Source organism: Postia placenta, assembly GCF_002117355.1.
Source record: "Postia placenta MAD-698-R-SB12 unplaced genomic scaffold POSPLAscaffold_3, whole genome shotgun sequence".
Classification (NCBI taxonomy): Eukaryota; Fungi; Basidiomycota; class Agaricomycetes; order Polyporales; family Adustoporiaceae; genus Rhodonia; species Rhodonia placenta.
This window is the reverse complement of record NW_020169834.1, coordinates 1876123-1891694: the sequence shown is the minus strand read 5'-3', so window position 1 is coordinate 1891694 and position 15572 is coordinate 1876123. Positions and strand designations below refer to the sequence as shown.

General features: G+C 57.1%; 6 protein-coding genes across 6 annotated transcripts; 4 read left to right on the top strand and 2 right to left on the bottom strand.

The window, feature by feature from the left end:
* Positions 1 to 441: 441 nt before the first annotated feature.
* Positions 442 to 949, top strand: POSPLADRAFT_1135735 (hypothetical protein; the record flags this gene model as incomplete). Its single annotated transcript, XM_024484603.1, has 3 exons — positions 442 to 580; positions 656 to 823; positions 882 to 949. Coding segments are annotated over 3 exons (375 nt in total), but the record flags the coding sequence as incomplete, so codon positions are not given.
* Positions 950 to 2321: 1372 nt separating this feature from the next.
* On the bottom strand, positions 2322 to 5029 carry POSPLADRAFT_1167424 (hypothetical protein). The gene is made up of 7 exons (XM_024487964.1): positions 4961 to 5029; positions 4314 to 4899; positions 3985 to 4264; positions 3799 to 3929; positions 3372 to 3740; positions 3027 to 3312; positions 2322 to 2965 (listed from the first exon to the last, which is right to left on the bottom strand). Coding segments are annotated over exons 1-7 (2166 nt in total). The 5' UTR covers positions 4963 to 5029; the 3' UTR covers positions 2322 to 2453.
* Positions 5030 to 5553: 524 nt separating this feature from the next.
* On the top strand, positions 5554 to 8542 carry POSPLADRAFT_1044618 (hypothetical protein; the record flags this gene model as incomplete). The annotated part of the gene is made up of 16 exons (XM_024478574.1): positions 5554 to 5724; positions 5774 to 5878; positions 5930 to 5975; positions 6029 to 6066; positions 6129 to 6143; positions 6200 to 6269; positions 6388 to 6502; positions 6561 to 6653; positions 6965 to 7085; positions 7136 to 7280; positions 7334 to 7440; positions 7494 to 7630; positions 7688 to 7829; positions 7885 to 8058; positions 8123 to 8207; positions 8271 to 8542. 16 exons carry the CDS (start codon positions 5554 to 5556, stop codon positions 8540 to 8542), a joined length of 1836 nt encoding a protein of 611 aa, XP_024342007.1.
* Positions 8302 to 10087, bottom strand: POSPLADRAFT_1178870 (hypothetical protein; the record flags this gene model as incomplete). Its single annotated transcript, XM_024488624.1, has 3 exons — positions 8302 to 9470; positions 9525 to 9863; positions 9917 to 10087. 3 exons carry the CDS (start codon positions 10085 to 10087, stop codon positions 8643 to 8645), a joined length of 1338 nt encoding a protein of 445 aa, XP_024342006.1. The 3' UTR covers positions 8302 to 8642.
* Positions 10088 to 10498: 411 nt separating this feature from the next.
* POSPLADRAFT_1167414 (hypothetical protein) lies at positions 10499 to 13440 on the top strand. Its single transcript, XM_024487963.1, is given in 9 exon segments — positions 10499 to 10675; positions 10689 to 10812; positions 10866 to 11237; positions 11515 to 11828; positions 11890 to 12238; positions 12295 to 12541; positions 12598 to 12751; positions 12794 to 12913; positions 12979 to 13440. 9 exon segments carry the CDS (start codon positions 10517 to 10519, stop codon positions 13324 to 13326), a joined length of 2187 nt encoding a protein of 728 aa, XP_024342005.1. The 5' UTR covers positions 10499 to 10516; the 3' UTR covers positions 13327 to 13440.
* Positions 13441 to 14172: 732 nt separating this feature from the next.
* On the top strand, positions 14173 to 15568 carry POSPLADRAFT_1044615 (hypothetical protein; the record flags this gene model as incomplete). Its single annotated transcript, XM_024478573.1, has 10 exons — positions 14173 to 14184; positions 14294 to 14347; positions 14436 to 14587; positions 14643 to 14716; positions 14775 to 14795; positions 14851 to 14998; positions 15060 to 15198; positions 15261 to 15278; positions 15339 to 15442; positions 15505 to 15568. 10 exons carry the CDS (start codon positions 14173 to 14175, stop codon positions 15566 to 15568), a joined length of 786 nt encoding a protein of 261 aa, XP_024342004.1.
* Between the last annotated feature and the right edge of the window lie 4 nt (positions 15569 to 15572).

Sequence of the window (15572 nt, the reverse complement as noted above, 5' to 3'; positions counted from 1 at the left end):
CCACCACACAGTCACCGGGCCCAGGCCCCCTCGGGGCTCTTGCCCATTCCTGTGCCCTCGCAGTCGCCTCCGATCGTCGAGGGCTCTGACGGACAGGGGCCGTGTCGCGCGTCTGCTAGCTTTCTGTCCCATCTCCACATCAGCGGCTCTTTCTTCCCATTCCCGGATCACACCTCTTCTCGGCTCCCTCTCCTCAGCGCCGAATCGCATATGTGAGATTCGATGGCCATCCTATCAGCATCTGCTTGCTGCTTTTGGTCTCTTCAAGGGCCATTGCACATATATATACCCTTCGCCGTCTCTCCCCATGTCTTCCCTTCTCCCCTTGTACCTTCCTAATCCTGCCCCGCCAATTTCACATGGTGTTATTGTCCCGGGCACGTAATGTTACGGTACGGGTTCAACCAATACATATCCTCTTCGCTCTTGACTCTACCAAGCATGGCCTCCAACGCCAGCATCGAGTCTCTCACTGACTCTCTCAAGCGCAAGTCCCTCACGCCCCAGCGCAAGCACCACAAACTCCTCAAGGACGGCAGCGAGGTCTGGTCACAAGAGGTCGAAAAGATCTTCGTTGACGGTGAGTCTTTTTTTACGTATATCAGGAGCCGCCATGATGACCCAGAACCCGATCCATCACTCGCTTGTATTGCAGGCCTCCACAAGTACTGGGAGTCGCCCTGGGCAACGTATTCTCGCGGCCGCAGTCGCTGGCGCAACCAGTTCCTCGTCGAGCATCTCAAGAAACATGGCATCGACCGCTCCAAGAAGCAGGTCGCGAGTCACATCCAGGTCCTGCGGAATATGTGGAGAGGCGAGCCCGGTACGGTTGCACACGCACGTCCTCAATTCAACCTGAACACGGCTGACGGTTGATCCAGAATTCCACCTCGTAGCCGGAGGCGAAGAGCTCTTCCAGGAGAACGGTCTTTTGGCCTCGCCCCAGAGCACCGCCAGTACGAGCTCGCCAGAACAGCATCCGTCGACCAGCCTGGACGGCTCAGACTGGCGCAATTCGTGGTCTTCCTCCGCTTCATCCACGCCTGAGTATTCCACGACGGAGTTCCCGTATGATATCATGCCTTCTTCCGCGGGTCCCCAGCTTGCTGCTCAGCCCATGTCTTACATCGCCGTGGATCCCGCGATGGGGCCCACTGCGGGGCCATCGCGCTGTGTGCCTGATCCGTTCGCGACAGTCACGCCTGCTACCGCCAGACCACACTCCGTCCAGCCGGTCAAGCTCGAGCCACTATCTTTGGGGCCTACGCTGTTCAACCTGCCGCAAACGAGCGCGTTCTCAGACGCGCCCGAGGGCCAGCCCGCGGCATACGCACCGAATCGGCTGCGCCACCTGAACCTGTACATGGGCTCCACCACCCTCGCGATGATCGATGTCGACCGCCTCATCGCCGGCTCCGCGACGGGCTCCCCGCAGCCCCCGTCCCCGTGCCGGATCCTCCTGCGGATACAAGTGCGGGTCCCACCCGCGGACGTACACACCGCGTCGATGTTCCAGACCGTCGAAGGCATCGCGAGCTTTGCGGCGCCGTGGGCCGTCGCGGCCAAGTGCCACACGAAGCTCTGGACGGGCAAGACGTGCGTGAAACACGAGGTCGGCTACTGTGAACAGCAACAGGCCCCGGCCGGCGGCAGTACGCTCCCCCAGTCGTCGCTGACGAACTGCAGGTGGCTCGATCCCGGTGCGTGTGCGGCGCGGCTCGCTTTCCAGCCCCCGGCGTGCACGCCTGCGCCGCATGTTGACTGACAGCACACGTGTTTTTTTTTGCTCCTGCAGCGATACAGACCATCACGCAGCAGTTTGTCGTCGACCGCGAGGTGCTCGCCGTCGTCATCTACGTCCTCGACCGCACGGGCGGCGCAGGGACCGAGCCCCGCGCGGACCTCATCGGGTTCCACAAGTATCCGTGGCAGACGCCATCCTCACAGCCCCTCGCATCCCCGCCCACATCGCCCGTTTCATCGGCTCTGTTCCCTGCCGCCCACAGAGGTGCTGCCGCGCCGCAGATACCCTTATTCGCGCGCCCGCCGAGCCTCGGCGAGGACGTCCCCTTATCATATGCGCTCGATCCCAGCCGCGCGGCCGCGATGAGCGCCGGGGGCGCGTCGCCCCACACTAACGCACCCAGGTCGTTCCGGTAGACAAGCGTGCGCCCATTTTTGACCCGGGTATACCCTGGCGTCCACAGATTATTTATGACATTCCTTCGTTCTCCCCGTCGTTGCTGCCCTCGGACCTGCGGACAGTTTGTATCTACTCATCGCTGTACCGTCGCTTACTCGTTATAACCGCGCTCTGTATTAATGTTTCGCAGCACCGGAGTCGTTGTAGATTTAGTGGTCGACGATCCCCGTCGCAACAAAACAAATGTAGCCGCTAATTCATTTTATCCCATCTTACCCTTGCCAACGAGACGGAGGGCGGGTTCTGAGCACTATGACGACTGCTGCTGCAGTAGTTTCCGGGCCTGCGCCCGCACCTTCGAATCCCAGTGGTCGTTGGCCAGGAGATGCAGCTCCCAGAAGGTCGTCCCGAAGGGGTTGCTAAGCTGGGGGTCGTCGAGGTCTGGTCGGTAGACGCCGTTGCCTGCGCGGTCTTCGGTCGATAAAAGCGCCTCGAGCTTGGGGTCGCGCTCGACGAGTGCAGCGACGAACTCCACAGCGCGGGACGCCGTCGCTGGCGGCCAGTTCAGCGCCGCGCCGAGCAGGCGCTTTGCAAACGCGGCTGCACGCCACGGGGGCGCAGCGGACGCCGACGCGCGCGGGGAGAACACGAGGTCCAGCGCGCGGAAGAGCATGTCCGCGGTCGACTGTGGCCGCGCGACGCGGACCTCCGACTTGAACGACGCCGCGGGCGACGCCTCAACGTCAGGCGCAAGGCACAGTGCGGGCAGGATGGCGTAGAGCCCGTTGATGAAATCCGTCAGATCAATGTCAAGAGCCTCTCCTGGAAGACACGATCGTATGGTCAGCGATCAGGGTGTGGCGACCAGTGCGGGAGGGCGTACCTTGCCCTGAGAGGAGCTCGAAGGCGGTGACGATGCATAGCAACTGGTGTTGGGCCACAGCGGTGTCAGAGGCGTCGTGCACCATGTGGCTTGAACCTTCTTTGCTGACGGGATCCAGGAACATTATGTCTTTGAGGACCTGCATCAGATCCTTGAAGAAGTCAATGTTCACCAGGTGAGAGAATTTCGATATGCCCTGCAACGCAGCCGGTAATAGAAGAGTTGGCTTGGGGGTTTTCAGAATTCGGAAATAGAGGACGAAGAGGAGCTTCAACGTCTCCGTTTGCTACAGACAACAGGTCAGTGGCGGCGTTATTAAACTAGAGGACCGGCACCGGTGCCTACCGTCGCGGCCCGCTCTTCCTTGTCGACTTCAGCTTCAGCTTCGCGCATCTCCTTCGCGATTTCCTTCCGCTCCTTCAGCGCCTTCTTCGCGTTCTTGCTCAGATGGGGCTGATCGGGTTTCTTGCTTTTGCCGCGGGCCTTGCCATGTGGCCTGTCGCTCTTCTCCTTATCCGCCTTGTGGTCGGACGCACGGACACCAAGCTCCGTTTTCAATCGAAGATGTAGCAGACACGACAGCACCTCCGGGTGGACGTGAAACGTGCGCTCCTTAACCATCCGGTTGAGAAGGCGGACTACTTCGAGCGACGCTTCTCCCGTGTTGTCAGCGCGGAACACCTTAATGAGGGCATTGAGGCATAGATCGGACGTCTGTAACAATTCTACCCGTGAGGCGGCGATGGCAGAGAAGATCAAGAAGACGGCCCACTTTGTCCCAGGATCGCTTGCTCAAGTAGGCAACGATCGTGCCCATCAAATTGACACGGAAATTGAAATGCGTTGCTTCCACAAGCAGCGAGCACATGGACTGCAGAGCTGTATCGAGCAGTTCGCTCTTTGCTGGCGCGGGCACGTCAACACGGAACGCGTCGCAGAAGGTAAAAACGGATCACACCTTTGACTTCCGCTTCGAGCACGCGGAGGTAGCTCTGGTAGACGCTAACGAGGCCTTGCTCCCATTCGCGCGTCCGCTGGACCATCTGGCTTACCTTTTCAGTCTTCTCTTTTTCGGTCAATGCACGGATGCGGTAGCCGGGTATGATGTCCTTAAAGACAGCCAGCTGCGAGAGCATACACAATTGTCGGATGAGCACATCATTTGGGACAGGCTCCGGGTGCGTGGGCGTCGATATCGCGGGTAGGGAGAACGTGTGTAATCGTCTGAGCAGTCCGAGCTGATACGACGTCAGTACGTGGCGCATCACGTAGAAATGAAATACATACGCTGTTCTCCGGATCGGACACAATTTCCTGGCATATTCCGGCAATCTGCTCCTTCGCGCCTTGTATTCGCGCCTTGCGTGACTTGTTTCCAATAACATCGACTACCGCTGGTCGTCCAAAGCGCGCGCCAGTAGAGACATCCTCGACTTTGTGGGTTGGCTGATGTGCCGACACATCTTCGGCGTCGTCATCCTCGTCGCTGCTATCACTCTCTTCATTCTTGGACAAGAAGACCTTGCTTTCGCTTTGCTGTATCCGACCGTCTGCGAGCTTAATGGGCAGACGCGAAATCCCCTCATCCTTTTTTGACTCAGGCTCCCATGATGGCCGCCGCTTGCGTGGTAATGCTTCGTAAGGCATTTCATCGTCCGAGGTGCCGTGTGCCTTGTGTTTGCGGGGACTACTGGAAGAGGAAGCGGCTTCCGAGTCGGCGTCGGACAAGTGCTCGTTTCCACCAGCGTCGCTGATTCCAGAGCTCCAAGCACTGTCATCTTCGTCATGAGAGTCCACGGGTGGCAGATCATCCATCTTGGGGGCGCGAGCCGGCTTGTACAGCAGACGGAGCCGCTCTGTCTCTTTCTTACTCCTGCATAACATCACGCGTCGTTCAGAAGTGGGATATAGGCATAATGAGATGTGCGACGCACATAGCAATACCCTTCCGATCCAGTTTGCCCAGGAATCCTACGGCATCGCCGTACTCCTCGAGTAAATCCAAGTCCTCCTCGGACAGCTCGACGTCGTCATCATTTGCGGGTATTGGTATGATTTCTCTGTCGGCGGCCTTTTCTTTTCCTTTACCCTTTGTCCCAGCGGGCACCTTCTTTCCGCCATCGGCAGCCTTGGTGATCTTGCGTTTCTTGGTGGGACCCTACGAGAAAGCGATACGACGGGTAAGAGTGAAACAAAGAAAGCGGGAGCAGCGCAAACCTGCTTTTGGGGTGCCGTGCGTTTGCGTGATTGTTGAACGGCCATGAGGGGCGGACTGGAGTGCAATGCTCAAGTCCAGGAATCCAAGCAGCAGTAACAGTCTTCGAAGTGATCGGCCAATCAGAGCACGGAGCGCCGAAAACATGCAGAGTCACGCGCACCCTCGATCGCGTCCGCGCTTCAGTAGCCCGCGACGCGTAAACGCCCATCCCCATCCCCTCCCCACCGCACTTGCCGCTGCGAGCTGCTAAGATTGTCGAATCATTGCGCGCGCACACTGAGTATTTTCTCTGGCGAGCGTGCATACAACATGTCTGACCCGCCGCCACCTACAACGAGTCACATTCTCCGGCCTCATCATGTCAATCTCCTGAACCTGTTCTTGTTGACTTTCCTGGAGTTTGAAAGAACACAACCAGATGCTCTGCCGCCCCCTTTCTTCGCCCATATATACCGCGTTCTCCTGCGTGAGACTGCAGAGGTCCGTTTGGTGGTCACTCTTCCCAACGCCACCTGGCTTATGAATGCAGGTCACGGAGCCGAAGGGATATACCGCGCTAGCTGCAGAGATAAAGAAAGGCCCTCTTGGAGATCTGCCTGCTTCCAAGGATTTCAATAGTAAATTTGCGCTAACGGTGAGTCGGATCTGACCGCGGCCGAGTCATCAAGTGAATTTCTGCAAATAGCCATTCAGGCTCTCGACCACCAAAGAATTTACTGAAATGTTTGAACGTGAGCTATCGCGTTCGAGTGTCGTAAAACATGATCCTAGTATGGCTCGTCAGGCTTACCCCTCCTTTATGATGAGAAAGACGAAGAGGAGGTACGAAGCTCATCACCCTCGCTCTTATCCTGTAAGTGGCGTGCTTACTCTTACTTCGCTAGGGAAGCGGCAAATTTGTAAGTCCTTCGACCCAGTGATCAAGGAATGTGAGCTCAATGCTAGCTTGTGTCAGATTCGCCGATCGCTATTCGGATACTTCTGTCGCCGCTGCTTCTTGAGCTTTTGCAAGCTATCGTTCACAGGTGTGGCGAAGCTACATACGGACTACATCGATTGGGTATCCCAGAGCACCAAACCAGACCCTCACCCTAGAGTCATGGCGGGCTATCAGTACATCAGGAAAGATGAATTAACAAACAGTACGCAATCTAGCTCTTCCTCACGCCAAATACCTGGTCAATCAGAATCAAGATTACCAGATTCACAAGACTTCACTTGACAAGAAACCCCTCGCGACTGGCGAGGCCTATGCCGCGTATGCAATACAAGCATCAATTTCTAGAGTCAGACCGCTTACACTGTGGCCTTGCTAGATTTGAGAAGGGCCTGGCAGTTGGAGATGAAAACATCGCCACTGAGAATCTTAGACGCTTTTTTGAGCAGCATTTTCATCAAGGCAGTGATTCGTGAGTGTTCTGAGTTGGCAGAGCCGTGCAGGTGCGAACCCAAAGTTCAGAGGGCTCCGACAGCATGCATTGTTAGGTCTAGCACGAAAACACTATCTGAACCATGAATATGTCGCTTGTCGCAAGGTAATTTACACAGATGCATCGTACATGTGCCTTTCAACGTATCTTGCATGCCTCACTGTAGTTTCTCCAAGAGGCTGTCGCAGTTGCCCGTACCGTTGGGGACAAAATTGCTCTACAGCACTGCATGAGGTAATACGTATCCGAACAAGTACCGCGTCCTATTGTGGTATACTGATGTCTTGCAGTTTGCTCCACCGTCTGCCGCCCACTGAGCGTGGGGCGAAACCAATCCTGAACGACATTCAGCCCGACCTGCATCCCCTGGAGGTCCTCTTCGACGTACAAAAACTCGTTCAGATCAGCAACGTAAGTCCACTGCGCCGGTCACCGTAGTACAAGTATCACATCTCTTACAGCAACAACCACTGAGCGCGTCATTCGAGAAAATTGTGCAGGCAACAGGTCTGTATGACCATTGGCTGGACGTCCAGCGCGGCGCATTCGTTGAGGCCGAACAGTGGGGACAGCATGCCGTGCAGAGCGTCGTCTGGAACATGCATGGTCAGTGCCCTGAGCGTGGCGCCCCTCACGAAACCCATGTATCTCCTTGACAGGCAGTATCCAATTGGCTCAGGTTGAAGAGAATATCGTCACTGCGTTCACTGAGGTCGGCGGAGATGACAACAATCGCCTTATCGTCAACTTGAACCGGGCGTATCATGTAAGTGATGGTGGGCACTGATACCTATAGAAACTAAAGTTTGCTGGTGACAGCGTGCGCGCCAAGGTAAATACGAAGACGCCATTGCCATCCTGCTCGAACCGGATGTCTGGTGTGGGCTCACACTGACTCAATACCATAATTGGGCAAACAAGATATGGCACATCTTCGCCCTCCGTGCTAGCCGACGGTACGTGCTGCATGCTTCTGAAGTGCCTAGTACCTCATGTTCATGCAACTGCCATAGCGGCCAAGAGCGCCAATTCTCTGATTTTTTGAAACAACGTCGGCCTCATGGAGTGTACAGAGCACGCGAGTATTGGTTTTGGTCGCCGACACCTCTCGGGTCCATGGTACGCGACCCCATATACGAAGCAATGCAAATGCGGGTGAGTATGCTGCTCTCCGTCAGAACGCGTCGTGGCCTTACTATTGCAATTGCAGCATGCTGACCAGGCGCATGCATGGGTCGAGCCGCTGTTGAAGGCGCTCTGGCATGCCGAGTTCCAGGGACGGTATGGGCTCTACAGGACAGCGCTCGTGATACTTGCGGACGTCGGCCTTGAGTTTGGGATGACACAGTGGTGTCGCAGGATCATTGATGAGATAATGCCTCAGGTAGACATTCCCGTTCCTTCCGCATTGGAAGGGTGATCAGCGTCTCACACGGCCTGACTGACAGGTCATCAGTGGCGCGGAGCTCGAGCAGCGCGCGCTAGCGTGCTTCACACTCGCGCGGTGCATCATCGCCTCGGGCGACTCGTCGCGTACGTACTCCCAGTCGCCGTGCACGGCGTTTCCGCCTCTGACGTACTCTCTGATCCCGACAGCCGAGGCTCTCCGGGAGTGCCTGCCCTACCTGAGCATGGCCGAGGCGGATTACGCAACGCTCGAAATACTGCGTTCGCTACAGGACGTACAGTATCTCCTCTCCGTCGTCTACCATAACCTCGGCATGACAGCGGAGCGTGACGAGGCCGCTGTGCGGCACCTACGGACAGAGGAGGAGCGCAAGAAGGCGGCTACTACTATTCTGGAGCCGTGGGTCCTGGAGGTATGGGAGCTTGTCGGGGACGTCGGCGCTGCGTTGGCAGCGCGGTAGCATTGTTTGAGAGCTATTACAGATGTAACGTACATATTGTAGATATCGTGTATTGCAAGGAAGCCTCCCGTATACCATCCGAGACGAAAAATCACGATAGTCAATCCTTGAACGCGAGCCCGCTCATGCGCCACGCAGACATCATGCGCACCCAGCGCAAGCGCATCGCACAGCGCATCATCGTGTTCCTCAGCCAGAACAGGTTGATGGGGATGCAGCCCAGCACCCAGGTCGTCTGGTCGGGCACCATCGTCGCCGCGACGAGCCCCTTCACCATGCGGATCACGCTCAGCGCGCGCACCCGCCGCGCATCTGCCCACGCGCGCAGGGGCCGCTCCGCGTCGTCCGCGGACGACGACGCCGCGAGGAATGCGCCCAGTGCCGGCCCGAGCGCGAGCGCGTCGCGGATCCCGAGGTTCATGCCCTGCCCGCCGACGGGCGGGTGGATGTGCGCCGCGTCGCCCACCAGGAGGACCGGCGCGCCCGTGTGCGCGTCCAGCCGGGGCAGGTGCGCGAGGAACGTGTCGGCGACGGCGGAGTGCGTGCGGAAGCTCGACGACCAGAGCACGGAGCGGACCTCGATGGGCGTCGGGTCGCGGTCGAGGTGGCGCGGGCCCCACGCGGCGAGGAGAGACTGGACGTACTCGAGTGGCGGAGACGGAGGGGGCGTGCCGAGTGCGCGCGGGACGTTGATCCCGATGCGGTAGATCTGCGCCTTCTCCTGCGCGTTCGTTTCGTACGGGGTAGACGCGGGCAGCGGCGCGATCATCATCGCGTTATCGGGGGAGGAGATGATGAGGATGCCGTCGTTGGGGAGTGTGGGCGGGCGGGTGAAGGTGATGTCCGCGACGATCATGTGCGCGAACCGGCTCGTGGCTCGGGTTTCGTTGTCGGGCTCGCGGAACTGCACGTTGACTGTGCGGCGGATCTGGGGAATGACAGTCTCAGTACAGTATCAGATATGAATCTCGAGTAAGGTTACCAAAGAGTGCGCGCCGTCTGCGCCAACTACACAGCGTGCGCGGACAGTCTCTCCGCTCTCAAAGTGCACATCAACAGTACGCGGATCGTCTTCGTTAGCCTTCATGTCTATTACCTTGAACGGCCGGAGGACACTGACGCCGCGCTCACACAGGGCATCTTCGAGCACGCGCTCGGTCACGGTCTGGGAAACGAGGAGCGCCATCGGGAACTTGGTGTAGGGAGCGAGGGTGTCAAAGCTGGTGGTCTGGACGTAGTGTCCTCCACACCATACGCCGACCGCTGGGGCGCGATTACCTAGGTTTACGAGCGACTGCGCGCATCCTACGCCGTCAAGGGCCTTTGCGATATCAGCACACATTACTGTCGAGAAGCCTCAAGCATCTCACCGACCTCCAGGGTTCCTGCATGGATGACCGACGCGCGGGAGGTGTTTTGGCCGCTGGGGAGGAAGTCGACTATTGCAAAGTTTCTGAGGCCCTGTAGTGCGAGCGAGAGCGCACACGAGAGCCCTGCTGGGCCTGCGCCAATGATGAGGACGTCTGTGGATGGAGGGAGTGCCATGATGTGTTGAAAGCGGCTGGAAACGCAGGGTCGCGCTGTCAACGACCATATATATTGGCCTGGAGAAGATCACGGCTGAAGATGCGTCATGGTTCGGCAGATGGGTGTGAAGATGATAAATGAAGAATCTATATACCGCAACAAGCGAACGCTCTGGAGCAGACGCGTGTGAGAACGTCAAGACGGCAGCAGTTGTATTGACATTGATGCGACGCGTCGACGCGTCGCCTCGGCACGTGGACACTTTGACAGGATCGTGATCGCGTGTCTCCACCAGCCCACCGTCTCTGCCGCCCGCCGCGAGGTTTGCGTTGGCTTTGGACGCGCTCTGAGACTCTTCCGGACTATTGCTTGGCCTAGGTCTTTGTCGAGATGTCTTCGTTGCAAAATGCACCCACTGTCAAGCGGGACCTGCGCTATGAGGTCGCCATGTTTCTCTGGCGCACCGTCATGAACATCTTCTTCCGTGAAATCAGGCCTAGAGGTGCCTTCCACATCTCCCGTGATGGTCCCGTCATCTTTACCGTAGCGCCGCACCATAACCAAGCATGTACTTCCCCTCCTGGCAATTCCTTGCGCACATTGACTGTATTCAAGACAGTTCGTTGACATGCTGCTCGCGCTCGAGGTATTCAAGGAGACCAGACGGAAGGTACAATTTCTTGTTGCCGCTAAAAGTATGCAGCACAAGGTCATCGGCTTCTTTGCCCGCATGATATCCAGCAGTGAGTTTTGCGCATAACATAGCTGATTCTCCGTGTCATTAACCCCTTGCCAGTCCCCGTCGTGCGTGCAGCCGATACTGCTCAACCCGGTACTGGCCAATTGGCCATCTCAGACGACGATCCTTGTCTCATCGTCGGCCACGGAACCCGCTTTCTTTCTGAGCTCAAACCTAGGATGACAATCTCGCTCCCAAAGTCTGTCGGCGCGTCTGTCGCGGAGGTTGTCGAGGTCCTATCCGATACACAGCTCCGCATCAAGAAGGAGTTTGGCGGCACCACGCGTCTCAGGGAAAAGCAGCGCGAACTGACAGACGGGAAGCAAGGCTTCGATTTCAAGAAGATGCCTCACGTCGATCAGCAGGAGATGTACCACCATGTCTACCAATGCCTCACGGATGGAGGCGGCATCGGCATCTTTCCGGAAGGTCGGTATTATCACTGTGGGACCTCAGGTCTCTGCAACGTCTACAACTGTTCGCTCGCTGCACACTTAGCAGGCATGGTAGGAGGACCTTGACATTTGTCGGACAATTTGCCTGAGGGCTGTTGGCAAAAGTCAATGTCGTCCTAATCAGGTCGCACGCTTCGGCATGACGCTCGCTGCAGTTGCAAGAAGAGAAAGCCTTGAGCAGACGCGAGCATGGCAGCGAGAACCAGGTGTCCCTACATCTGACATGAAACGCAGCTGAGAATGTTCCACAGGCGGCAGCCACGATCGCACAGATCTACTTCCGCTCAAGGCTGGCGTATCGCTCATGGCACTCGGCGCCATGGCGAACGACCCCAACGTCAAAGTCAAAATCGTCCCCGTCGGGCTGTCCTACTTCCACCCACATCGTTTTCGTTCGCGCGTCGTAGTCGAGTTCGGTACTGCGCTTGACGTGCCCCAGGAGCTTGTTGAGATGTTCAGGCGCGGCGGCGCGGAGAAGCGGCAAGCGGTGCAGAAGCTGCTCGACCTCATCTACGACGGGCTGAAAATCGTGACGGTCCGCGCGCCAGACTACGACACGCTCATGGTAAATCCATACACTCTGTCGTTTACTTCGGATTCCTCGCTCAAACGTTGTGTGACTGCAGCTCTGCCAGGCAGCACGGCGACTGTACGAGACGCCCGGGCAACACCTTACACTCGGACAGGTCGTTGAGCTCAATCGGCGCTTCCTTGAGGGCTATCTGCACTTCAAGGACGAGCCGAAGGTGCGAAAACTCCGGGCAGATGTGCTGTGGTACAATCGACGGCTGCAAGACCTGGGCCTGCGCGACCATCAGGTGCCGCATGCGCACAAGGCGAGCTGGAAGCTGGCTGGCCTGTTCGTGTACCGTGTCGGGCTGCTGCTCGTGTGGGCAGGATTCGCGCTCCCGGGCGTTGTTCTCAACGCGCCCATTTTTATGACTGCCAAAATCATCTCGCGCAGAAAGGCCGCAGGTGCGCGAATCCAACAGCATGGCTGGACGGTAGGAGCTAACATATACAACCCATAGCGGCGCTCGCCGAATCAACCGTCAAAGTGGCTGCGCGCGACGTGGTCGCAACGTGGAAAATCCTCGTCGCCCTGGGCCTGACCCCCGTCTTGTACGGCTTCTATGCGTTTCTCGCGGCCGTCCTCGCCATCAGGGCGGGCACGTCGACGCTGTGGGTCGTATGGACGTCGATTGTGACCTTTTTCACACTGCCTTGTATTGCGTACGCGGCACTCAAATTCGGTGAAGCCGGAATGGATGTGTTCAAGTGGGTGCCGAATGACTGGCAGATTGCGTCCACATCGCCTGACATGCGCACTACAGGTCATTGCGGCCTCTATTTATCACGCTCATACCTGGACAGTCGCGGGTGCTCGACGAGGTGAAGGCGATGCGTATCGAAGTATCAAATGAGCTTGCCGATGTCGTGCGCGAGTTCGGACCCAAGCTGTGGGATGACTTTGACATGGCAAGTGATGTGCTCTCATGATACTGATACAAAGACTCACAGTCACGACAGGATCGAATTCCGGTTCCGTCTGCTAGCGCTCCGCCTTCCTCTGGCACACCAGGTTTGTGGCGGCGGAAAAGCAGCACAGGTGGCGTCGATGCGCAAGGCAGCCTGCTTGTCCACCCAATGGTCAGTGTCCTTTTCAGGATTATGCGTAGCGAGTAGCAACGCACTCACAGCGCTCGTTCTGTCAGACCTGGCTTGATGAACGGCTCTTCGGCTGGAGCCGCAGCGCATCGCGTGGGACAAGTGCGTGGGCGGGCACGCCGAGCACGGAGATCAGCCGCGCACCTTCTCCTGCGCCATCCGAGGACGAGGTGGGCGATTACGACAACGTTCTCGGCTACCTCGAAGCCCGTAAGCCTGCTGGGCACTCGCGCTCGCGCAGCCACCAGAACTCGTACGCGGACTTGCAGAAGTTGCGGGAGGATGATGGTCGCGCAAGGGCATTTGCTTCGTCTGATGGACAAGCGGTGGGCTCCGATGACGGGATGCAGATTCGAAGACGGGGTGGCTTCTTGCAACCCAGTGATACTACGTAAGGCTTCGGGGACGCTCCCTTGAGATCGCTGTTTTCTTGCCACCATCGCGTAGCGAGGGTTGTCTCAACAATACATGTATCTACTCGTACCAGATACACACAGTTTTCATGTACGATTCTCCGCCTTTGGGTGAGAGTAGTCTTGGCGACGGAGCCTGAGCAATCAAAATCATTTTCAAAGTCGGCACGGAAGATCGGACGTTAAGCGCCCGCTGTGACCCGGTGTAATTCGTGTTCCGAGTCAAGATGAGCGTCGCCTCATTTTCTATCCTTTCTCTACCGGTCTATATACAAGTATGAGTGCGCCTGGGATCCCTTGCCAGAGCAGTATCTGCCCGAACGGCCACCCGCCTTCTCGTCTCGAATGCCCTACTTGCCACAAGTCAGTGCTCGCGTTGCCTTTCGAAGCGTTGCGTCCCCTCTGACGCGCCGCAGGCTCGGAATCAGTGGCTCGTTCTTCTGCGGGCAAGATTGCTTCAAGGCAGGATGTAAGTCGCTGGTTATGATCACTTCTTGAGTATACATGACATGGATCGCCCATGACAACCATCTGTAGGGGTGAGACTCTACTTTCGCGCACCAGACGCACTACAAGTGCTGATCATACCATCAGAAAACGCATAAACTGATCCACGACCTTGCATCGCGTCAACCACTCCTCGAAGACCCAAATATCAACAAAAGTCAATACTATGGTTCTCTGCGCATGTTTCGTCCGCTGACTTCGCGTCTCCTGCAGACGGCACATTCAACCCTTTCGGCGGCTTCAACTTCACAGGCACACTGCGCCCAGCGTACCCGCTCTCCCCGAAACGTCACGTTCCTGAGCACATCCCACGGCCGGACTATGCAGAAGACGGTACGATCATCACCAGACTGTTCCGCGGGGTGAAAACCACGATGTAAGCGAGCCATGACCATTCCTCCCCGCAGGCAACCCAATATCGGAGAGCAGACGGGCGGGCCAGCCGATAAGAATCCTGAATGCCGAGGAAATTGAGAAAATGCGGACGGTGTGCAGGGTGAGTGCGCCTGTCGTCCGTGCCTCCAACCTGCGAGCAAAGCGGATTCTTCTCCCGCACTAGTGCAACTAACCGCATGTACCACCAGCTTGCACGCGAAGTTCTTGACATCGCTGCCTCGCATGTCCGGCCTGGAATCACCACCGATGAGATCGATGAGATCGTGCACAACGAGACCATCAAGCGGAATGCCTACCCGTCACCGTTGAACTACAGAGGGTACCCGAAATCCGTCTGCACGTACGTGCCATCCGTCCGGCACTGAATTCATGTGGGCTCACTTTATCATTCATAGGTCCATCAACGAAGTAATTTGCCATGGCATTCCGGACCAGCGTCGGCTGCAAGAAGGCGACATCATCAACATTGGTGAGGCTGCTCCACCACCGATGAAAGCCTTCACTGATCCTGAAACGCCTGTGTTCAGATGTGACATTGTACTATGATGGTGCGCACGGAGCAAGTTTCCCAACCTGAAGTTGACGATACGAAATGCCGAACAGGTTTCCACGGTGATTTGAACGAGACATACCCTGTCGGCCGTATCAACGAGGACACACAAAAGCTCTTGCGCACTGCACGCCAGTCCCTTGACGAGGCTATCAAACTGTGCAAACCAGGTGCCCTTTTCCGTGACCTTGGCAAGACCATGTGCGTCTTCCACTCCGCCCCGCATAATCGCTCTTCACGCTCACTCCATCCTGCCCCGCAGTGAGCCCATCGCACGCGCAAACAACTGTGCGGTAGTGCGAACATATTGTGGGCACGGCATCCATGAGCTGTTCCATTGCGCTCCAAACGTGCCGCACTATGCCAAAAACAAGGCTGTTGGCACGATGAAACCTGGCATGGTGCGCAAGTTTTCCTCATTCCGATAGCGTGCAATAACTCACTGCTAATTGTGCGTGTGAAGATCTTCACAATTGAGCCGGTAAGTCGACTGCGCGAATCATACATAGGGCAGTATCTCAGCACGTATTCTCGATTCTAGATGATAAATTTGGGTCATAATTGGGACCTGGTACATTGGCCGGACGATTGGACGGCGACTACCGTCGATGGAAAACCCAGTGCACAGTTTGAGGATACCCTTGTGTACGTTCCCCGTTGTGTGACCACGAATATCGGTTGATCCAGGTCTTATCTCATTTTCCCAGCATCACCGAGACCGGGGTGGAGGTGCTGACTGCAGGCAAAAGGCGGCCAGACTTGTACGACTAGCGAC

Excerpts from the sequence above, each read along its gene's own strand:
- POSPLADRAFT_1167424 (XM_024487964.1), bottom strand. Across the intron at positions 4,265-4,313 it reads TGTCCGATCCGGAGAACAGC|CTCGGACTGCTCAGACGATT; the intron begins GTATGTATTTCA and ends ACGTCGTATCAG. Across the intron at positions 3,313-3,371 it reads AGGAAGAGCGGGCCGCGACG|CAAACGGAGACGTTGAAGCT; the intron begins GTAGGCACCGGT and ends TGTTGTCTGTAG.
- POSPLADRAFT_1167414 (XM_024487963.1), top strand. The coding sequence starts at position 10,517 with ATGTTTCTCTGGCGCACCGTCATGAACATCTTCTTCCGTGAAATCAGG. Across the intron at positions 10,813-10,865 it reads TGCCCGCATGATATCCAGCA|TCCCCGTCGTGCGTGCAGCC; the intron begins GTGAGTTTTGCG and ends ACCCCTTGCCAG. Across the intron at positions 12,239-12,294 it reads CTCGCGCAGAAAGGCCGCAG|CGGCGCTCGCCGAATCAACC; the intron begins GTGCGCGAATCC and ends TACAACCCATAG.